Source organism: Suncus etruscus, chromosome 1 (assembly GCF_024139225.1).
Source record: "Suncus etruscus isolate mSunEtr1 chromosome 1, mSunEtr1.pri.cur, whole genome shotgun sequence".
Classification (NCBI taxonomy): domain Eukaryota; kingdom Metazoa; phylum Chordata; class Mammalia; order Eulipotyphla; family Soricidae; genus Suncus; species Suncus etruscus.
Genome location: NC_064848.1, coordinates 206,484,338 through 206,507,866, shown reverse-complemented (window position 1 = coordinate 206,507,866; position 23,529 = coordinate 206,484,338). Strand labels below are relative to the sequence as shown.

The following is a 23,529-nucleotide window of genomic DNA, read 5'->3' as shown; positions in this document are numbered from 1 at the left end:
GAGCAGGCGGAGGAGTCTAGGAGCAGAAATAGTTTCCATGTTTAATACTGTTGGCAAGCACAGCAGAACACAGGGCAGGAAGGGCCATGGCCAGACAGGTGGAGCATGGAGCCACCGAGAGGGAGGGATGGAGGGAAGGAGGAAGGGAAGGAAGATAGGAAGAAAAGAAGGAAGGAAGAAAAGAAAATAGGAAGGAAGGAAGATAGGTAGAAAGAAAAGAAGGAAGGAAGGAAAATTGGGAAGAAGAAAAATGGAAAGAAGGAAAGAAGGAAGGAAGGAAGGAAGGAACAAACGAATGAACGAAGGGACGAAGGAAGTTAGGTGGTTCTGGCCAGTGACCCCAGCCTGCTTCTTCCTAAGGAAAGGGGTGGGAAGGGCCCACAGCACTAATTGTACCCACTGCTGTTCTGGATATACCAGGTCACCCCAGCTGCAGAGAGGCCCACCTGCCCCCAGGGCCCCAGCTCAGGACACCCCCTTCTGGCTGTGAGGAGGCTCAGTGCTGACAACTGGCCCGAGGTGAACAGAGAACATGATGGAGCCCAGAGCCCTCCAAGGCCTTTCTGGATCCTGCCCCTGAGACAGAGAACTGGAAGGCCAGTGTGGGGACAGGGCAAGGCCATGTCGGGAGGAACCCGTCTTATTTTTCTGAGCATATCTGGTGTGCCTGGCCCAACCTCTGGGGTGGGCTGTAGTTAGATGATGGTGTCTCCTCCAGCCAATGCACTTCCACCCACACCGATGTGGATTCCAGGGGCTCCAAAGACCTGCAGGTCCTTCCAGCAGGGCCACAGCCATGCCTACAGGCATGGAAAGCACCCTGTACTCCCCCAGGTGACCTCCCAGCAGGGCCACAGCCATGCCTACAGGCATGGACAGCACACCATACTCCCCCAGATGACCTCCCGGCTGTGCATGAAGAGGGATGTGGTCTCTGGGTTCTGCCCCAACCAACCCAGCTGGAGTCTATTGAAGGGGACTCAGTCCGCTGCTCTCAAGTCTGGCTACCCTCCCAGAGGTAAGAGCACAGAACGACACCCCCAACTAAGGACGCATGGGTCTGAGCTGGGACATCCCTGATGTCAATGCACCATCCCAGGGGACAGTGATCCCCACCCCACACCCTGAAATGGCCTCATGGGGACCCCAAAGCGGGGGAAGTGGGAGTCTGGCAGCCACCAGCTTGGTTTCCCAAACCCAGCAGGGGTGCCCTGAAGTGGGAGGAGGAGCAGGAAGTGGGGCTGGGCGGGGATGGGACAGGACTAGGTGGGCGCTTTATGGGCAGGACTAGAGCAGGTGGTGGGGCTTGGGCGGAAAGCGGGTCTGGCAGGAGGTGGGGAATATCTGGGCGGGGCTTGAGTAGGCTCTGGGCGGGACAGGGGCAAGTCTTGGCCTGAGTCGGGCGGGGCCAGTCCGGGCATGGGCGTGGCCTTTGCCATGTTGTGGGCGTGGCCTGGTTGTCTTGGTCTGGCTAGGGCAGGGGCTTTCAGACAGGGGCGGGGTCTGGACATGTTCTGGGCGTGTCTTGGCCTGAATGGGTGGGGCCTGTCCGGACAGGGTGTGGCCTTGGCAGGTTCTGGGCGGGGCCTGGGCGGGTGGGCGGGGCGTGGTCTGGACATGTTCAGGGTGGGGTGTGGGCATGTCTTGGCCTGGCTAGGGCGGGGCCATCCGAACAAGGGCGTGGCACAAACAGGCTCTGGGCGTGTCTTGACCCGAAAGGGGTGGGGCTTGTTCGGAAAGGGGCGGGCCCTCCGGAGAGGGGCGTGGGCGGGGCTGTGGGCAGGGCCGAGCCAGACCAGGGCGGGAGTCTAGGCGTGTCTTAGCCTGGAGAGGCGGGGCCTGTGCAGACAGAGGCTTGTTGTGGGCGGGGCCACCCAAACGTGGGCGGGGACTTTCCGACAGGGGCGTGGCTTGGCCAGGTTCTAGGCGGGTGTGGGCTTGTCTTGGCCCGATGGGGGCGGGGCCTGTCTGACAGGGGCGTGGCCTGGCCAGGTTACGGGCGGGTGTGGGCGTGTCTTGGCCCGATGGGTAGGGCCTGATTGGAAAGGGCGTGGTCTGGTCTGCTGGGCGGGGCCCTCCAAATAAGGGGGGGCTGGGCGGGGCCTGTGGCAGACAGGGCTCGTTGTGGGCGGGGCCTGTCCGACAGGGGCGTGGGTTGGCCGGGTTCTGGGCGGGTGTGGGCGTGTCTCGGCCCGACGGGTGGGGGCCTGTTTGGAATGGGCGTGGCCTGGTCTTGCTGGGCGGGGCCCTCCTGAGAGGGGGTGTGGGAGGGGCCTGTGCAGACAGGGCTCGTTGTGGGCGGGGCCATCCAAGCACGGGCGGGCTCTTTTGACAGGGGCGTGGCTCCGCCGGGTTCTGGGCGGGCGTGGGCGTGTCCCGGGGCGGGGCCGTCCGAGCTTGGGCGCGCCGTGGGCGGGGCCCGTCCGACGGGGGCGTGGCCTGGGCGGGCGTGGGCGTGTCCCGGGGCGGGGCCGTCCGGGCGCGGGCGCGGCTAGGGCTCCAGCGCGGGCTTGACCAGGTAGCCGCTGAAGGTGACGTAGGTGTCGAACTCGTCGCCGAAGACGGCGTTGTCGCGCTCGCCGCGGAACTGGCGCACCCACACCTCGTCGCGCTCGCGCAGCTCGAGCAGCAGGCTCTGGCTCTGCATGATGCTGCGCTCGCCGGCCTGCGCGTACAGGATGGCCGCCGCCGCCTCGTTGCGCATGACGTGCAGGTAGGTCTCCTTCTGGTTCCACGTGTGCACGTTGAGGCTGAAGAAGTAGACGCCCGGCACGTAGCAGCAGAAGCGGCCGCTGAACATGTTGAAGTGCTCGTACAGGTTCACGAAGGCCGTGTCGAAGATGAGCGGCTGGTAGTAGGCGGCGCTGTGCAGGGGCTTCCTGCGGCCCACCGAGAAGGCGGCGTACAGCGCCTTGCAGCGGTCGCCCGGGGCCCCCGCCGAGCCCTTCTGCCCCTTGGGGCCCGCGTGGCCCCGGCCGCCCGCCGAGCCCGCCTTGCCCGCCTTGCCCTGCAGGCCGCGGTCGCCGCGATCGCCCTTCTCGCCTGCGGGGGGGGGGGGACAGGAGGGTTCCGTCCTCGGGATGCGTCCCTAGGGTCCCCGAGCGCTGCCAGGCCTGATTCCCGGGTGCAGAGCCAGGAGGGACCCCTTAGGACCCATAGCACGGTGGGGGGGGGGGCTCTGGCCTTGCACGAGGGCGACCCAGGTTCCATCCTCGACACCGCCGGGTGTGGCCCCCAAACAGAAAACCTGCACACCCAGACTCCCCTCTCCCTCTTTCTTTCGGTGTTGGGGACCCCTCACTCTCCCCCATCGATCCCTCAGCCGGACACAGCAGCCCCCCTCCCCGAGATGCCCCTGTATCTCACCTTTCAGGATCGTGATGTTGATCTGGGGGTGCACCGGGGGGCTGGGATCACAGCAGCGGAAGCATTGACGGGCGGGGGTCTCCTCATCCTGCCTGGGGCTGTATTTTCCGTGACTTTCCTCCGCCCTGGGGGATGGATCAGAGACACCCCAGTGAAGCCGGACCCCTCCTGCTGGGGTGCCTGACCTGCCTTGGAAACCTGGCCTGGCTGGAGTGGGGTGGGGTCTGTCTGGGGTCCTTAAGGAAGTTTCCAGAAGGCCCCCTGTGTGAGAGGCCACTGAGGGGCTGTGGTGGGGCTGGGGGCTGCGAGAGGGGCCACAGGTGTGGCAGCGGGACTGTCCCCGCGGGAGAGGCTCTGGGAGGGCCCATCGGATAGTCACCGGCTCTGCTCTGAGCTGGGAGGAGCAGCTGGGATGCTCAGAGGAGCCTCAGCCAGGACCCTGGGTTGGTGACTGCTCCGTGCCGCCATCTTGTGGCTCAGTGCTGTGTGATCCGGGCTCAGAGCCGCTTTGCACCACATCCCTCATGCACCCACCTTAGGTCGCTCCCAGCTCCAGCTCCAAGTGTTTCTACAAAGTGCCCCATCAGCAACCCCAATTCCCCCTCACTGACAGCCATCTGGCCATTCAGAAGACTCCCGGAAAGGGCCAGGTATCACTGAGTCATGTCTCCTTCCCCATGCACCACTTAACAGGACTGTAAGAGGGGCTGGAGTGGTAGCACAACGGTAGGGTGTTTGCCTTGTACGCAGCTGGTCCAGGACAGACACAGGTTCGATCCAGGGCATCCCATAAGATTCCCCGTGCTTCCCAGGAGCGATTTCTGAGTGCAGAACCAGGAGTAACCCCTGAGCACTACCGGCTCCCTCACAAACAAAACAAAACAAAAAGAGGGTAAGGGCCAAGGGCATCTGCTCTCAGCCCTGCGTCCTCCCTAAGCCCAGACACAGGTGCTCAGAAGGCAGAGCCAGGCTGGCATAGCAGCAGGATGGGCTCGGCTGCTCCTGTGCCCAAGGTGTGGGTATGTGACTGCAGACCTCACGCAGACCCACACTTTGCAAAGCCCATATGAGAGCAGGGACAGACCCCAGTCCCAGTTAAGGCATCTGTGGTCCCAGGAAGGTCGCACCCCACTGCCCTCAAGACGTGCATGCACTCGATCGTCCTGTCCCCCCGTGGACACTCTGCACCCCCTGACCAACTACCCCAGGTGCGCAGCCCTTACCGCACTGTGTGGTCCAGCAAAGGCTCTGTGGTTCCCTCTGGCTTCTCCGGTGGGTCTGGGTGCTCACGTGGCACACGGTCGGGCACCGAGTCACAGGTGAGGCCCAGCAGTAGGCAGCTGGCCAGGGCAAGTGCCAGTCCTCGGGGGCACATCTTCCCTGCAGGGGGCGCCAGGAGACCGTTGGAAGGGGGCCACATAGTCCTTCCCATTATCCTCCAGTTGAATGCAAGGCAAATGCTTTCCCTGCTGTGCTATTGCTCCACCCCCAGATAGTCCTGGGAAGAGATGATCTCAAGGTTCCCTTTGAGGGCTCACCCACGAGTCTGCCTTCTCAGGATCTGGAAGTGAGTGCCGCACCTCGCTTTGGGAACTGGGGCCTAGCCGTGTCCCCGGCTCTAGCTTCCACCCCTGCCCACCTCCTGCCCAGTCACTTCAACAGAGTTCGCAGGTACCACCCAGGTCAGGCTTGAGCCTGAGCACAGACTCCCCCACTCCACTCACTGAGAGGCTTGCATGAACCCCCGTTTTGGGGGGGGGGGCATAGTGTGCTCAGAATCAAACTCAGGACTCTATTATGAAATCCTGAGCCTTTGGGTGCCCCCCAAAACAGCACGTAGGGAGAGGGAAGTCTTTCAAGACGCTGCTGAGTGCGGGAAGGGGGGGCAGGGGAAATCAATTGGACCCAGGCAGTTATTCATGGCATGTATATTGGGGTGTCTCCTGTCCATGCACAAGGGGGGTAGCTGAGCACTTGGTGTCAGGCCTGGCAGAACTGCTGGCCGGTGGGGGGGGACAGGCAATGAGGGGCCATGGGGGTGGGGATCAGAACCCATCAAAGCCCCCAGCTACACACGTACGCACACACACCCCAGCCTCCTCAAAGGCCCATCCTCTCCCGGGCTTCGGAATTTTGTTTTGCATCTCGAAGATGCTGCAGAGAGGGACAGTCTTGTCTGATCTCTGGGGTCCCCTCCCAGTCCACAGTAACCAGGGCCCTACACACAGCCAGGAGCCCCACAGTGGCCTGGCCCACCAGCTGCCCAAGACTGGCTCGTCAAGCTCTCTGGTTCCATCCTCCCCGTTTCTGGACCCCCTTGTTTCTTCTGGCAACTGAAGAACTGGCCCTTCTGTCCTGGAAAGTTCTGGAGTCTTCATGGCCTAAGGGAGTTTCCCTTCTCGACACACCGTCCCTTCTGCTTTCCTTGTCACATGAGTTTGGAGGAAAACTGGATGCAGCCCCAGGCAGGACCTTGCCACCAAACACACCTCACAGGTCACCATCAAATGTACTCCCCGTGGGCTGGAGTGATAGCACAGCAGCAGGGTGTTTGCCGTGCACGCACCTGACCCAGGACAGACCCGGGTTCCATCCCCGGCATCCCATATGGTCCCCTGAGCCTGCCAGCAGCGATTTCTGAGTGCAGAAATTACCAGGAGTAACCCTGAGGACTGCTGGGTGTGACCCCAAGACAAAAACAAGCAAACAAAGATGTGCCCCAGACCTTGCCATGTGTTCCCCCAGCTGAGAATTGGGGTCTGCTCCCCAAAATATGAAAGTCTCCTCAGAGCTCCAAGAAGGGGAGTTTCTGTAGCTCAGTCAGAAGAGGTAGGGTACAAGGAGCAAACATTTAGGGGCATGATGTTGTGGCACAGTGGGGGGCATGAACAAAGATTTAACTTTTCTGGGATTCAACTCAGAGCCTCCTATGTGAAGCCACGAAAAAACCACATCTGGAGCATCGCTCGCAACTGCAAAGACAAAAGACAGGCCCAACATGTGACTCAACGAGGCCCCACACCCTTTCCAGCAAGCCCAGCCCCCACAAAGGGTGGGGTTCAGCCCCAGAATGGGGCCTTGGAAGACTGTTGAACCCCAGTGAGTCCCAATCATGGACTCTCAGCCAGGGGTGCCACAGCAGCTCCAGGAGCCTTGGGGTTCAGTGAGTGAAATGAATAAAAGTGAAACTGAGGCTCAGCATCTGGCAAGGACGGGAGAACACCCCATTTTCAGGAGGGGGACATTGGAGGCCTCAGGCCAGCAGAACGGAAGTGGCAGGGGCTGCAGGGTGGGTCCTCTATAGAGGACTCGTCCTCATGCATATTTTCCTGTTTAGAATCGGGATTCAGGGGCGAGAGAGAGAGAGAGAGAGAGAGAGAGAGAGAGAGAGAGAGAGAGAGAGAGAGAGAGAGAGAGAGAGAGAGAGAGAGAGCGCACAGCGGGGAAGGCGTTTGCCTTGCATGTGGCCAACCCAGGTTTAATCCCCGGCATCCCATAGAGTCCCCCAAGCACTACCAGGAGTGATTTCTGAGCCAGGAGGAAACCTGAGCACCAGCGGATGTGGCCCAAAAACCAACGAATAAATTGTTTAAATCGGGTTTTGTGTGCGCCCAGCCCAGTCCTACGTGCTCCTGGCCCATGGGCCATGCTGTGCTGAAGCTCCCAGCTGGGACATATGTTTGTGTCCCACTGGCGGCCCCACCCAGCGCAGCAATGCTGGATGGACAAAAGCATTTTAGAAATGCCTCCTCCCTCCGCCCTCCGCCTCCCCTGCAGGGGACGGGACTGTGGGGACCCGTGAAGGTGGTGCTCCTGCGCTCCTAGAACAGGGACAGGGGACACGGCTTTGCGCATGTGCCTTGCAGAGATCTAACTACAGAGCAGAGTACTTCCTGGGAACTGGGGAGGCAGCTGCAGGCCCAGCTGCAGCAGTTCATGGCAGATGTTGGGGTACAGTGGGAGGTGGGGTGTACCCAGGACCCAGCCGGGAGGTGCTGGCCACTCACCCCGGTGTTTATTCCATGTAAAGTTGGTGACAAGAGACCCCAACATCAGTTGGTGCACCCTGTGGAGTGACTGGGCCCATAGCGGGAGAACTCAGCAGGCCACGGGAGGATGGAGAGGTACTATCCGGCTCCTTCTGACTGCCTGGGGCCACAGCCCACTGGGCACCACCCAGTCCCTGCTGCATCCTAGCCGCTTTCCAGGAAGCAGCAGGCCCAGCCTGAAGGAAGATTCCACCTGCCTGTTCCAGGCACGGGCCTCACCCTACAGTGCTCCCTGTGGGGATTCGTCCGCCTCCCCCCCCCCCCCCAGGGCTCTGAGGTTCAGAAGGAATTTTGCTCCAGCCCTGCACAGCCTCCTGCTCCCAGCAGCTGCTCTGACCCTCCTTTCCAGGTCCCTTCAATCGCAGGGACACCTCTTGGTCTGGGCGATTCACCCATAGGATTTTCCTGTGGCCTCCCAGGGCCAGATCTGGGGAGCCTCAAGGAGTACCTGGGAATTTTCTAGGAGGGCCGTGACCCCCAGAAGTCATGCCCACACCGGAGGTGGCCCGGGGACTGCTGTGACTGACAGGTCTGGACACTGAGTCTCGATTCACAAACTTTCCCGTCTCTAATAGGGCCACCCTGGTGGGTTTTGAACTCTCCCTGAAATGTGCAGTGACAGGGCAGGGGGTAGGGGCACCCCCTATTGAGGGGCCAGAGGCCAGGGTGAAGGCTCCTGTGTCAGGCTGTGTCTACTCTGGTCCTTCCTGCTGGAAGCTGCTGTCCATTGATTTTGCCAAGGTCCTGGGGGGGTTGGGGAGAGGGTGGGTCCTGGGCCAGGGGGGCTGGAAGGAAAAGTGCTGCTCCCTCTCCATACCTCTCCCATCCCAAGCCCAGACCCAGCAGGCAGGCAGCAGACTGGCCTCCAGCTGCGGTTCCATCCCGTCCTGTCTAGCGTCCGGGAGGAACAAAGCTCGCCTTGACCCGGCCTGTCCTCACATCACCTCGCCAGGGCCCGGGAGGCCGGGAGGGGTGGGCAGCGGCCTCAAAGCCCAGCGCTGCAGGTGGGCTGGCCCCAGGCCCGGTCCTGAAGCAGTGGCCCCACTAGGGTCCGGCCACCCCCACAGCTCAGGGTGCACAGAAGCTCTGGGGTCCAGCCCAGGGTCCCCTGGTTGGACCTGGAGATCGAGGTCCTAAGAATCTCTTAGGTTCTCTCGGGTCTGCACCTGGGCACAACTCCGGGCACCTTGGCGGGGAGCTGCCTTGGGACAGAATGAGCCCCACCCTGTGAGAGTCTAATTCAGAGTCATTTCTCCTGCCACCGCACCCCTAGTGCTGGCCGCGGTCCCGTCCCGACCCCCAGCTGCACATGTGTCAGGGATTTCGGTGAGGTTCACACCAGAAAGCCCGGAGGACAGTGGTCCTGGGCCTGTGGACCTGCTGGCACCCCTCAGCCAAGCTCTGGCCCCATTTTGTGCCCAGCCCAGTTCCAGGCTCTGTGACAGTAACCATGGCCCAGGGGACATGTCACAAGGAAGGTCAGTTCCAAGGAAGCAAAGGGGTATCAGTGTGTTTGGGGGACACTGCCCCAGAGGTGTTGGGTTACACCTTATTTTACCCCAAACAAAGATCATCCCTGTTTTCTCTGTATGTTTGCTTATAACTTGGATTTACCCCCAAACAGAGATTGTCTTACTTGTAAACCTGGGGGGTTTACTGCCCCACCCAGGGTGGTCCCTGTACTCAATAAAAATGGGAGTTCTTGGGGCTGGAGAGTTAGCATGGAGGTAAGGTATTTGCCTTGCAGGCAGATGGACAGTGGTTTGAATCCCAGTATCCCATATGGTCCCCCGAGCCTACCAGGAGCGTTTTTTTTGTTTGTTTGTTTTTGGTTTTTGTTTTTTTCAGCCACACCTATTTGATGCTCAGGGGTTACTCCTGGCTAAGCACTCAGAAATTGCCCCTGGCTTGGGGGGACCATATGGGACGCCGGGGGATCGAACCGCGGTCCTTCCTTGGCTAGCGCTTGCAAGGCAGACACCTTACCTCTAGTGCCACCTCACCGGCCCCCCAGGAGCGATTTCTGAGTGTAGAACCAGGAGTAATCCCTGAGCCCTGCTCCAAACTAGGTAGAAGACTGCCAGACCACATGTGTTTCCCCTCAGCCTGGTCTGGATTATTCCTTGTGCAACCCTGATTCAGACTCATTCACTTGGACTTGAAAATACAGTTTGTAGGGTTACAGAGAGGCACAGCAAAAGTTCCCACATTGTGCTGGTGGTAGGAACTCGGGGTCCTGGGATATAGTTGGGGGTTCAGAATGGGGGTCCCAGGACATAGCTGGGGTATGGATCCTTTTTTCAGGGGGAGACTCAGGGCCACTCCCAGAAATTCTTAACAACCTAGGGGGCCGGAGTGATAGCACAGCAGTAGGATGTTTGCCTTGCACGCTGCCAACCTGGGACAGACCCGGTTTGATTCCTGCATCCCATATTGTCCCCCAAGCCTGCCAGGAGCAATTTCTGAGTGCAGAGCCAGGAGTGACCGCTAAGCGCCGGGTGTGGCCAAAAACAAAAAGATAAAATAAAATAAAGAAATTCTTAAGGGGCCGGAAAGATAGCATGGAGGTAGAGCGTTTGCCTTGCATGCAGAAGGATAGTGGTTCAAATCCTGGCATCCCATATGGTCCCCCAAGCCTACCAGGAGCGATTTCTAAGCATAGAGCCAGGAGTGCTGCTGGGGATGACCCAAAAACAAACAAACAAACAAAAAAATTCTTTTTTTTTTTTTTTTTGGTTTTTGGGTCACACCCGGCATTGCTCAGGGGTTACTCCTGGCTGTCTGCTCAGAAATAGCTCCTGGCAGGCACGGGGGACCCTATGGGACACCGGGATTCGAACCAACCACCTTTGGTCCTGGATCGGCTGCTTGCAAGGCAAACGCCGCTGTGCTATCTCTCCGGGCCCCCCAAAAAATTCTTAAGAACCTAAGCAGGAGAGTGCTTCTCAAATCTTGAGTTGTTGGGGACCCCCAGAGCCACATCCAACAGGGCCAGGGGGACCTTTAGGACATACTCTGGCTGAGAATCAAAGACACAGTTCCCTCTGGGTCTCACAAAGTCAATAAATGTGATTTAGAGAAAAATTTCTTATCGGGGCTGAAGCCAGAGCAAGGAGGACATTTGCCTTGCATGTGGCTGACCAGGGTTCCATCACCAACATTCCATAGGTTCCCTTAAGCTCTGCAAAGATTCCTGAGCACAGAGCCAGGAGTCAGTCTTGAGCAGGGCCGGGTGTAGCCCCTACGCAAAAAGATTTATGATCAGAAATTGTGGTCGAACACCTGTTGTATAGACCGACTGGCGGGATCATGGGGAAATTTCTCGGGCAGGCAAAAGGAGCCTTGACAATGGTCCCTGAGCTCAGAGCCTGGTGTAAGCCCTGAGCACCACTGGGTGTGGTTCCAAAACAAACTAAAAAACAGAAAAAGCCAGGCTGGGGCAGGAGGGGGAGGGAGTCCCTCGGTAGGGTGGGCGGGGTCACGAGCAGGGGCCTGAGGGGGTGGGCAGGGTTCCCTCCAGCACTGAAGCCGCAACTGGCTATGCCAGGAGGAGGTAGACGTGGCCACGGCCAGGCCCAGTGTGGATGTGTGGAAGGAACAGTGGCTCCAGGAGCTCTCAGCAAACACTCGGAGCTGGGGAAGGACCTGGGGACATTCCGGGTGGGGGTTCAGGCTTGCAACTCCTGTCCTAGGGGTCAATAGGGCGTCCTGGGGACTGTGGCCAGCCAGGACAGGAGGGCCATGAACTGGGGAGGAGTTGATGGGTGCCTGGCACAGAGCTTGTGAGGACACCCCCGTCCCACAGGGCCACCCACTGTCACAGCTATCCGTCCCCTGGGGGTGGTGGGGGAGGCAAATTGGGGCTGTTTTGGCTCTTGTCTCTATCCCGTCATATTTTTTTCCCATGAAGTGCGCATTATTTTCCACTTAGAAGGACAAAGACGCCCCACCCAAGGGACTGAGGGCGTGACTGGATTCCCCAACTCCAGGAACCGACCCCTGCTTGGAAGGTTGGACACAGGGACACAGGGCTCAGGGATAGAAATTGGGGCTCCAGGCATCTTTCCTCAACCTCCTATCTCCTCTTTGTCCTTCACCCTTTGAGGGCAGTGAGACCCCCAGTCATGTGGGAGTGGGTGGATGGGGGAAGGGTCAGCAGGGAGCCTGGAGATTCCAAGGGAAGAGGCTCCATCCTGCCCATGAGGGACACTTGAACCCCTGCTAAGGGCTCCCCGCTGTGGATCACAGGCACTTTCCACACTAAGGCCCAGGTCCCAGGGCATATGCCCCGCACAGGTGGGAAGCAAGTGTGTCTCCAGTCTCCAGCGTGACACGCCAGAACTTTACAGACTCTCTCTGCCTCCCTGGGTGCTAGCCATCAGCTCCAGCCTCAGAGACCACTGGTGTCCCCAAGCCAGGTCATGCCTCATTGTCAGCCCTGGGCTCCGGAACTCCCACTGCTGGGTCTGTGTGGACTCCTTCATCGAAGGCCTCCGTGCTGTGACCAGGAAACCCAGGGGATTGGAAAACCGCTGTTTGCCTGGCCCACCTTGGCTCCACGAATGTGCCTGGCCCACTGGGCTGGAGAGGAGAGAGGCCTCTCTTGGCGGGGGGGGGGGGGGGGGGGGGGCTGGGATAGCAGCACCCCAACTGGGCAGAGTGTTTTGAGGTGAGCCCAGCCCTATGGGAGTGGAGAAAAGAATCAGCCAATTTGATTTTGGATACAGGAGCACTACAGGTTGCCCTGTGCATGCCAAGCCCCTGCGTGCTGTTGGGCTGAGGACATCAGAAGACTGAGAACAGGGAGTCAGAAGAAGGTGGGGAGGATCTCGTGGGAATCCCAGTCCCCCCACCCCCTGCCCTAGCCTCCACTCTCAGGTCTCCTGAGTCCAAGTCTGAGCTTTGGGTCTTTGTTCTCATAAATTTACCAGAAAAGATATGGGACCCCTAAGGTCAACCCCAAACCACCGGATGCCCATCTCTCAAACACACCCCAGATGGGGGAGAGGTTCCAGTAGTCTGCACTGAGGACCAAGCCTACTGGCAGCCTGAGCTGACTTGTGGATTGGCTGCTGGCAGGGGCCTGGGAGAGTTGTGGGCAGAGGCGGGCAGAAGTGGGCAGAGGCAAGCAAAGCGGCTGGCAGACACTTGAGCCTCCGGGCAGGGCCAGCCCCAAACAAAGACCTGACGGTATTTGGAGCTGTGGGCACCAGCCTCAACTTCCCCTCCTCACCCAGAGCCCTGCCCACTCCTGCCCTCTTCCCTCTCCTCTTGCCTCCCTCCTGCCCACTCACTCCTCTCTGCCTTCAAGGACAATCCCCGAGGAACTGATCACAGGACCCCTGGCAGGTCTGGGTCGGGGTGTAGCTGCTCTGGCCAGGCCCTGCTGCTTTGGGCTTGCTGCAAGCCTGGGCAAGAGGGGCAGCGTGTTCTGGGGAGCAGGGCCAGTGACCACTCATCTGCTCCTCACAGGGGCCATTATGCACCTCCTGGGCTAGCACCGCAAGAGGAAACAGCTCAGGCCTCAAGCACCTCACTTCTGCACATCACTACACTCCTCCCCACCAGGTTCAGAGGCCAGACTAGGGCAGGCACGGGGAGCAGGCCCAACCTGTCCCTTCAGAGGGTCCGGTGTAGACCCTGAGCACACCCCAAGTCTCTCCAGCTGAGCCACTCCAGAAAGACCACTGAGCCCCGAAAAGCAGTCACTTGGGCAGTTGCTGGGACAATGCCCCCCCCCCCCGCCTCCCCCCCCCCCCCCCGGTGCCCCAGCTGCCATTGTGTTGAGGGGGCTCTACCAGTCTCTCCCGAAGAGAAGGCAGCTCCTAGCAGACAAAACAGGAAAGAAATCACAGTCTGGCCAGAGCGAGTGCATACAGCGGGGAGGGTGTTTGCCTTGGACATGGCCAACCGGGATTCCATTCCTGGCATCACATATGGTCCCCCAAACATTGCCACGAGTGATTGCTAAGTGCAGAGCCAGAAGTAACCCCTGAGCATTTCCTGGTGACCCCAAAACAAAACACAAAAAAAAAAATTTAAAAAATAATTTTTTGTTTTGTTTTTGGGCCACACCCGGTATCACTCAGAGGTTACTCTTGGCTCTGCACTCAGAAATTGTCCCTGGCAGGCTCGAGGGACCATATGGGATGTAGGGAATTGAATCCAGGTCCTTCCAGGGTCAGTCGCATGCAAGGTAAACGCCCTACCACTGTGCTATCACTCTGGTCTTAAAAATAAGTATTCATTTATTTATTTACGTATTTATTTATTTTTGGTTTTTGGGCCACACCCGGAGATGCTCAGAGGTTATTCCTGGTTATGTGCTCAGAAATCACTCCTGGCTTGGAGGGCCATATGGGAAGCCAGGGGATCAAACCGAGGTCCGTCCTAGGTAAGCACATACAAGGCAAACACCCTACCGCTTGTGCCACCGCTCCAGCCCCTAAAAGAAAAAATTCTGTTTTTGTTTTTGTTTTTGGGCCACACCCGGTGGTGCTCAGGGGTTACTCCTGGCTGTCTGCTCTGAAAATAGCTCCTGGCAGGCACGGGGGACCATATGGGACACTGGGATTCGAACCAACCACCTTTGGTCCTGGATCAGCTGCTTGCAAGGCAAACGCCGCTGTGCTATCTCTCCGGGCCCTAAAAAATATTTTTAAGGGACAATCAGGGCCAGAGTGAGAGCACAATGGGAGGGTGTTTGCCTTGCAAGCAGCCAACCCAGATTTGATCCCCGGCATCCCATAGGATCCCTGGAGCAGGGCTGACTGCTTAAGGGTAGAGCCAGAGTACTCATACCTGAGTACCACTAGGTATAGCCCATAAACAAAATAAAATAAACAAGAAACACACAGATTTGCTTGTATGTGCAGGAGGGTTGGACCCTCCATCCTGAACCATATCCCTACTGCACCCTCTCTTGGGCCCTGGAATCTCAACATCCCAAAGCCCAGAGCTAGGACAAGGCAGAGCTGGCCCCAGCCCACAGCCCTCGAGGACTCTTCCCCAGGGACAGCCTCAGCACCCTGATGGTATCTGGAAATTCTTTTCATCTTTGTTTTTCTGGTTGAAGTTCAATGCCAGAATAGCTAGTTTATGAGTCATCTGATGGGGGGCAGAAGGCCCAGGAAGAAGATTCCGAAGAAGCAACAGAAGCGTGTTATGCGGAAATGGGGTTCAGCCAGTCACCCTGATACAAAGTGAGTGCCAGGAAGGAGGAGAAGTCACGAGAAGGGTACCCCAGACAGGTGAGCTACTCATACATTGGGGGGCCACCTGCTGGCAGAGGGGCTTAGGCCCCCACACATGAATTTCTGTTCCCCTCACCTATACCTTTCTCTGCAGAACAAGAGATGTGTGTGTGGACACTGGGGTCCTGTGAGGGTCCTCACTGCACCTCCTGTCCAGTGCCTTCACATCTGGGAAGAGAGTTTGGGGAGCAGGTGGCGGGCACAGCCAAGTGTGGGCTGGAGTCTCAGTTCTTCCCATCCTGACTCTGAGACCCCCTGGAGCAATCCAAGGGTGAGTGGGCTGCTGGGAGGCTTGTTGGAGATGAGGGAACAGAGCTCAGCAGGGGTGGGGGGATTTAGGCTGCGAGTCCTCCAGAAGTGACCCCCCCAAGCACAAAGCTGGAGGAAGAACTGAGCATTGCAGGCTGAGCCTAGAGCGAGAAACAGCGACAGAGAATGGCTGAGGGTCAGCACTTGCTCATGGAGGACACACAGACATGCTCAGAGAGACCCAAAGATGTTACACACAGCACACTCACACATACAGACACAGACACACAAACATATTCACGCGCACAGAGACACAATTACTCACATGCACACAGACACAACCACACACTCATATACACACAGACACACACCATACATATAGTCACACACATACACACCCACACACAGACACACTCAAACACACAGCTCAGCCACTGCTGCCGCTGGTTCTGGTCCCACAGCTCTGCTCCAGCCAGGCGGGAGTCGAAGAGGCCACTGGATCCCCGTCCTGTGGCCACGACACGTCCCATCCCTGCTCCTACCCCTGGGCTGGTCTGAACCGTCTGGCACTGGCGAGCAGCTTCCTGCCCTATAAAAAGCCGCAGCCAGCAGCCTCTGGGGACCTCACATCCGCCCTGGGGGACCCTGGACCCTCCGGGCGGCTGAGAAAACTCTGGTTCTCAGGCTATTTACAATGTTTAGACCTGGGGAGGGGAGGATGCAGCCGGTGGTGGGCAAACGCCTCCTCGTGAGAGGCCAGGGACAGAGGAGATGGAGAGAGAGCGAGAGGAAGGGGCAGTTCTACCGGCACCCACACACACAGATGGGGACCGCAACGAAGTACATGCTTCAAGACAACATCCATGCACTCGCTCACACCATGTGTGTGCAGGCTGTGAATGCATGTGCTCGGCTGACAGCGTGTCCTCTGCGGACACAGTGTAGGCACTTTCTGTGCTAACCAGGCCTGGTGCCAACTCAGTCTGGGATGATTGAGAGTGTCCAGGGCCAGCAGCGTCACACCTGTGCACATGGTGATGCCGTGGGAACAGACAGGACTGGCACATGCTCTGGGTGTTCACGCGGCAGCTCAGAGGCTGACTTGGTGCCCGGAACCCTCTACCAGGCTGAGGTGTCCCCAGGGAACTTCAGTCACTCACTCACTCACTCACTCACTCACTCACTCACCCCACTCCAGCTGGGCCCAGGCCAAGAGCTGGACAGCTGGGAAAGCTGGAGTCTGGGGTCCAGGTGCCACTCGCTGTGGTCCCACCAGGTTTGGGGGCGTGGAGACTCAAGCTGCCACCCCCAGACCAGCTCCTGAGAGGACCGGAGCCACATCAACAGGAAAGCAGAGGGCTAGGGCACAGCAGTCCCGAGCACATCTGTCCACAGAGCCCGGGATGTGCGTGCCGGGAGAGACAGGGTCGCCCCTGAGCGCCTTCACCCTGAGGCTCCTGCTCACTGGCTCCTCGCGACCCCAGGGCCAACAGAAGCCCCCCCTGCACCCCAATTCTGCAGAGACCAGCTCTGGGATGTGGGGGGGCCCGTGCACACACTCACCTCGCAGCTGAGCGGGCGCCTGCGCTGCCCGGGGCCTCTCTGCGACTCTTAGGGCATCTCGGAGCGCAGCGTCGGGGCCTCGGCCGGGCGGAAGGAAGGGCCGGCGGGGCGGCGGCCGGTGGGTGCCCGCGGGTGTGCGACCCTCCCGGCAGGCTCCGAGGTCCCGGCCCAGGCGGAAGCGCCTCTCGGTTTCTCGAAAGTCGAGGAGGAGCCGGGCCGGGAGCCGCCAGATGTGAGCCCGCCCGAGCCCAGCTCCGGCCAAGCAACAGCGCCGGGATTAACCGTGTGTGTGCCCCGTGCGCGCGCGCCCAGCAGAGCGCAGCTGGAGAGGCCCCAGGCCCCGGGCTGGGCGCAGTCCTGGGGGGGCCCGGCGGGGGCTGGGGTGACACCAAGCACGTGCAATCCCTCCCAGGGGTGGAGGGTGGGGTGTCCTGATAACCAGAGCTGGAAAACCCCCGGATCCTTGGCACTGGCCTCTTGCAGTTTGGGGGACCCTCCTGCTCGCCCACCGGTGCCCCTTACCCCCACTGGCTCCTATTGGGCTCCAGACACCACAGGCAGATCTGGGGGGGGGGCTCTGTGAACCCCTAAAACGGTGCAAAGCTACACCATTTTCCGAAAGGGACTATAGCTGGTGGGGTCCTGCTTCCCCAGCGCTCCAGGAATCTGGGAAGGGTTTCATTGGGGCAGTCCCCAGGGGCAGAGTCAAGGTTGGTAGGGTCACTCCCTCTCCCCTAGTTCCACCCGCCCTGCCCTGGGTCACCCTTATAGCTCCCCCTGTCCCCGTCTCACTTCCCAGGGGCTGCTCCCGTCAGGGCCAGGGGTCATCAGCTCTGTTCCAGATTTGGGGTGCAACCTGATTGTGCTGGAATTTTATCGTTATCAGCAGAAGAGGAAGGATGAGGAGGACAGAACTTTGTTTTCTCTGCTACTCCCTCCCAGCTGGAGAGTTTCCTGTGTCCCTGACTCCCACTCTCGGTGTCTGGCCCCCTGTCCTAGCAGGACCCTTGTGGGCTGACCCCCACTGCTCCCTGTCACAGTGTTCCCCGGATGTCTGCAGGCAGCGAGGTCAGGGCTGAGTCCGGTACAGCTGTCCCGCCAGGGAGAGGCAAGATAGTGGGGCTGGGAGAGAGGGAGGCCTGGGGCAGGACTAGTCCTCAGAGCTCTGCACCCATCCCTTCAGAGATAGGGGAGAAGGTTTGTCTAACCTCGGTAGGGCATCCCCCACCCCCGTACCCCAGTGCTTCTCAACACCCTGAGATCTGCTTCTCCGTGTTCCCAAGTGTGGCTTGAAGAGGCTTCCTGGCAACAGGGCCCACTCAGCATGTGACAAAGACCCCCCCTCAGCTGTCCCTACTCAGACCCGTCCACAGAAAAGGGTGAAGGGATGGGCCCAGAGAGATAGCACAGCAGCATTTGCCTTGCAAGCAGCCGATCCAGGACCAAAGGTGGTTGGTTCGAATCCCGGTGTCCCATATGGTCCCCCGTGCCTGCCAGGAGTAACCCCTGAGCACCACAGGGTGTGGCCCAAAAACCAAAAAAAAAAAAAAAGGGTGAAGGGAATTGGGGGACACATCCAGGGCACTGTGGAGGTTTGTGTCTGGGATAGGGGCAATTCTGCCTTGGTGGGACTCCCTGAGCATGAAGGTAACTCGGTGCCCTGCATGAGATTTAAGGCCTTGCCCGGCCAGCCCAGACTGGAACCATATCCCTGGCCAATCCTGGCTGACACCACGCAGCTAGAATGAGGGAAGGACCTGGTAGGCAATGGTTTCTCCCACCTGCTACGTGGCGTAGGGCTCCGCTCTGTGGCTTCTTCTGCGGATGGAAGGACAAACCCAGCAGAGGGGTGCCCAGAAAGGCCCAAATGTGCGAGCGTTCACAAGCTGAGGAGCCCCAAGGCCCAGATCCTGCAGACTTTGGCAGAGAGCAGAGCGGAAAGAGGCCCCTGGCTGAAAGCTGGTCCCGGAGACAGGGCCGGGCCAGGCCTGAGGGGCAGTGTTTTCCCAGGAGCTGTTGTGCCTGCAAACCTTAGTGGCAGGGTCAGAGCCCAGCATGGCCTCCCAGGCCTGTCTTGTCTCCTGGAGGATGAGTCCAGCTCTCCTCTTACAGTCCCCCCAGACCTTTTGCTCATTTGTTCTGGATTTGAGAGGGAAATCATTCCCAAAAGTCTCCCTTTGGGGGGATTTGGAGTAAGGAGCTGAACACTGGCCTCGACCCCACGACTGTGGACTTAAAGAGAGGAATGTTGGGGCTGGAGAAATAGTACAGCGAAGGACCAGAATAAAAAATGAAAAAGAAACAGTGAAGGGGCCCGGAGAGATAGCACAGCAGCGTTTGCCTTGCAAGCAGCCGATCCAGGACTAAAGGTGGTTGGTTCGAATCCTGGTGTCCCATATGGTCCCCCGTGCCTGCCAGGAGCTCTTTCTGAGCAGACAGCCAGGAGTAACCCCTGAGCATCGCTGGGTGTGGCCCAAAAACCAAAAAAAAAAAAATAAAATAAAATAAAAAAAATAGAAAGAAACAGTGAAGGACCAGAGAAGGTCCTTCAGGGAGGGCGCTGACCTTGTACACAGCCCATCCAGATTCAATCCCCAGCATCCCTTATGGTCCAGAGAGCACAGGCCTGGGTAATTTCTGAACAAAGAACCAGGAGTAAGGGGCCGGGCGGTGTCGCTAGAGGTAAGGTGCCTGCCTTGCCTGCGCTAGCCTAGGACGGACCGTGGTTCGATCCCACGGCGTCCCATATGGTCCCCCAAGCCAGGAGCGACTTCTGAGCACATAGCCAGGAGTAACCCCTGAGCGTCACTGGATGTGGCCCAAAAACCAAAAAAAAAAAAAAAGAACCAGGAGTAAGCCCCGAGCATAGCTGGGTGTGGCCCCTAAAACAAACAAAACAATAAGACAAATAGTACAGTGGGTAGGTAAAGTGCTTGCCTGGCATGTGACTGACCCAGGTTTGAGCCCCTTGAGCACCCCCAGGAGTGATTCCTGAGTGCAGAGCCAGGAGTAATCTCTGAGCATCGAAGGGTGTCAACCAAAATAATAAAAAATAAATTTTAAGGGGCTCCAGAAATAGCACAGCTGTAGGTCATTTGCCTTGCATGCAGCCGAGCCGATCGTGGACAGGCAGTAGTTTGAATCCAGGCATTCCATATGGTCCCCTGAGCCTGTTAGGAGTGATTTCTGAGCACAAAGCCAGGAGGAACCCCTGAGCACCACCGGGTATGGTCAAGTAAATAAATAAATAAATAAATAAAAATTAGGGGCTGGTGAGGTGGCGCTAGAGTAAGGTGTCTGCCTTGCAAGCGCTAGCCAAGGAAGGACCTCGGTTCAATCCCCTGGAGTCCCATACGGCCCCCCAAGTCAGGGGCAATTTCTGAGCGCTTAGCCAGGAGTAACCCCTGAGCAACAAGCGGGTGTGGCCCGAAAAGCCAAAAAAAAAAAAAAATTAAAGGAGGCCGAAGAGATAGCATGGAATTAAGGCGTTTGCCTTGCATGCAGAAGGACGGTGGTTCAAATCCCGGCATCCCATATGGTCCCCCGAGCCTGCCAGGAGCAATTTCTGAGTGTAGAGCTAGGAATGACCCCTGAGTGCTGCCGGGTATGACCCAAAATCAAAAAAATAAATAAATAAATAAATAAATAAATAAATAAATAAAAAAAGACAAGAGGGGCCAGAGAAGTGGCGCAGTGGACAGTGGTAGGCTATTTGCCTTGCATGCGGCTGACATAGACCGAATTTTGATCCTCTAGGTTCCCATATGGTCCCCCAAGTCAAGAGCGATTTCTGAGCGCATAGCCAGGAGTAACCCTTGAGTGTCACTGATGTGGCCCAAACATAAAAATAAAATAAAATAAAAAGACAAGAAAAAGTTTTTCAAAATGCTCTTGCAGGGGCTAGAGTGATAGCATAATGCGTAGGAAGTTTGCCTTGCACTTTGGCCTGCCTAGATTCAATCTCTGTTATCCCATATGGTCCCAGGAGTAACTTCTGAGTGCAGAGCCAGGAGTGACCCCAGAGCACCACGGGTGTGGCCAAAAGCAAAAACAAACCAAAAAAAAAAAAATGTTCATGTTATTTCTACCTTCGCCCACCAGCCTCTGGGCTTGAGCCCTGGCTAGGGACTGGTGCACACAGGCTGGGATTACTCACCCTCGGGAAGCTGCCAGCCCTGGGCGGGCAGAGGCACCAGAGTCTCCCGAGTTCTTCCAGGGATGCAGGGAAGCAGCAGAGGTGTAGGCTCAGCAGCACAGACCACAGCAAGCTGGAAGCCCTTGGCCAGGATCCGCCCAGAGCACTGAGACCACAGAGCCGCCACAGGCACCGCTGACCAGTGCCTGGCTCTGGTGTCCCCCCAGAACAGCCTTAAAGTGCAGGCAATGGCTGAAGAGGCAACTTGGGGTTGCTTGCTCTTGTGTGGCACACGGCTGACCCAGTAGGATCCCCAACACTACGTAGGGTCCCCTGAGCACAAAGCCAGGAGTCAGCCCTGAGCCCGCTGGTGTGTCCCAAAAAGAGAAGGAAGGGCCGGAATGATAGCACAGCAGTTAGGACTTTTGCTTTGCACGCAGACTTCCCGAATAGACCCGGGTTCAATCCTGAGCATCCCATATGGTCCCCGAGCTTGCCAGGAGTGCTTTCTGAATACAGAGCTAAGAGTAACCCCTGAGCGCCACTGGGTGTGGCCCACCAAAAAACAAAAACAAAAGAAAATCAAAAAGAGAAGGAAAGGAAAGAGGGTAGGGAACTGTGGGGAGGAAAGAGTAAGGGCAGGGGAGGGTTAGGGAAAGGAGGGGAGTGGAGGGGAGAGAAGGGGAAGGGGAAGAGAGCAGCTACAGGTTACAGAGAAAGGCTCCGGGCTCCCCCCACAGCACCCCCAGTCCTGCCAGGGCAGACTAGTCCCTGCTCAGCAGTTTCTTTCTGGCCTGGTCGGAGCTCAGGCCAGAACAACAAGGCGGTGACCAGTCGGGGCTCAAGTCACAGGGCCTGGGGGAGATTTCATCACCCTGCACGGTCAGAGGTCGGGACAGCCAGAATACAAAGCAGCCCGCCTGCCCCCCCCCCAGCCTCTCCCTTGGGAACCTGCTGCTCCCCAACTTGAAGCTCCCGGACTTCCCGCTGGGGTCTCTGCCAGAGCCTGAGGTTTCCCAAATCTTTCCAGGCAGCTCCAGGTTCAGACGAGGGCAACCCTGGGTGTGGAAAGGGAGAGCACAGACTGGCCACATCCCTCCTTGCTCCTCCCTCCTCCTGGCCACGGCCATGCTCCTTCCTTTTTCTCACGGCTGGGCAAAGCCGGATGTGGCCTCCCTGCCAACCTGCGTCCGGGGTCCTGATAAGGAGAGACGTCAGTGGTCCACCCCTTGTCCCCACTGCCAGGTCGGGGTCCAGGCACCCTTCTCTGCATGGACCGGAACTGGCCTTGCAGACCTGCATGGGGTGACCAGCCTGCAGGTCCATGGCCCCGGGCTGGGGTGCGAACTCTGCGGTGATTCTCAGAAGGAGCTGGGAACATGGAAACTTGGCCACCAGCCCTCACATGCCCGTCACTCCTGGGCAGCAGTGCTGAGTTGGGGCAGCTAGGGCAGGAGGGGTGCAGGGCCCACAGCTCTGAGGATGCAGTTCGGGGCCTTACGCCAGGAAGGACAAACACCCTGAAGGACCAAGAAAGGCTGGAGCATTAGCACAGCGGGGAGGGTGTTGGCCTGGTCTGGGACAACCCGGGTTCCAGTCCCCAGGGTCCCTTATCTCTGCACTAACTCCTGAGCTCAGAGCCAGAGTTAGCCCTGAGCATTCCCATGTGGGGCTCAGAAACCAACCATCCTGGGGCCAGAGCAATAGCACAGCGGTAGGGCGTTTGCCTTGCACGCAGCCAACCCAGGACCAACGGTGTTTTGATCCCGGGCATCCCATATGACCCCCAAGCCTGCCAGGGATAATTTCCTTTTCTTTTTCTTTCTTTTTTTTTTTGGCTGGGCAGGGGGAGTTTGGGTCACACCCGGCAGCGCTCAGGGGTTACTCCTGGCTCTACGCTCATACATTGCTCCTGGCAGGCTCAGGGGACTATATAGGATGCAGGGATTCAAACCACTGTCTTTCTGCATGCAAGGCAAATGCCCTATCTCCATGCTATCTCTCCGGCCCTCCAGGGGCAATTTCTGAGCACAGAGCCAAGCTGGGTATGACCCCAAAACAAACAAACAAAAACAAAACAAAACAAAACAAAAAAGAAAGAAACCAACCAAAAGGGATTGTGTCACAGAGGTGCCAGCTAAACTTCAAGGAGCCACTTGTGACCCCAGGCCACAGTGTTCCCATTTCTAAAGGCTTACCTCCTAGTTGGCTGTTAGGGTACGCCCAAGGGCTCACGCCCAATTTGGAAAGCCCAGCCAGGACTTGCACTGATCTTTGGAGCTCTGTGGGGGTCTCCTTTCCTTCGGAGAACTTTCCCTGACCTAGGTCTCCTTCAGGTACCTTTTCAAATAAACCTGCGCCTCTTAGACTTCGGGGTCTCTAGTGAGGGGCTTCTGACCATCCCAGACGAGCCCCCATATGTTAGGGTCCGTACTCAATTAGAGACCATGACAACTCCAAGAATGCAATTAGCAAGGGCAGGTTTCTTGACTGACTAGCCAGGGCTGCGATCATGTCAAGAGACAGAGGACCGGAGCCCCGAACAGCAAAGCAAGAGGGTTTTTATAGGTTTTGGGCTGTAGGGGCAAGGCAATGTCCAATCAAGAGTTTCTCCTTCCAAATACGGCTCAGGGTTCCGGGGGGTTTCCAAGGGGATTTGGGGATTTTTGAGTTTGTTTCTAGTGTTGCTAGGCTTTGGGCTATAGGGTAGGTGGGGAGGCAATGTCCAACCAAGAGTTCGATTTAGCTTCCTTCTCCGAATACGTCTCAGGATTTCGGGGGTGTTTCCAAGGGAATTTTTGTGTAACTTCGTTACCACATTGCTAACACAAGGTGCTCATTTGGCCAAAGGTTTGATTAATTGGTTTGATTGTCTTTTGTCATTCTGTTGGCTGAACATTACAAGTTAAGTATT

At 58.0% G+C, this 23,529-nt stretch overlaps 1 protein-coding gene across 1 annotated transcript; it reads right to left on the bottom strand.

The window, feature by feature from the left end:
• Nucleotides 1-2,489: 2,489 nt before the first annotated feature.
• On the bottom strand, nucleotides 2,490-21,941 carry C1QTNF1 (C1q and TNF related 1). Its single transcript, XM_049768645.1, has 8 exons — nucleotides 21,800-21,941; nucleotides 21,567-21,673; nucleotides 20,637-20,781; nucleotides 18,262-18,390; nucleotides 16,481-16,672; nucleotides 4,590-4,746; nucleotides 3,367-3,491; nucleotides 2,490-3,042 (listed from the first exon to the last, which is right to left on the bottom strand). The coding sequence occupies exons 1-8, from the start codon at nucleotides 21,939-21,941 to the stop codon at nucleotides 2,492-2,494; spliced, it is 1,548 nt and encodes a 515-aa protein (XP_049624602.1). The 3' UTR covers nucleotides 2,490-2,491.
• Nucleotides 21,942-23,529: the final 1,588 nt, after the last annotated feature.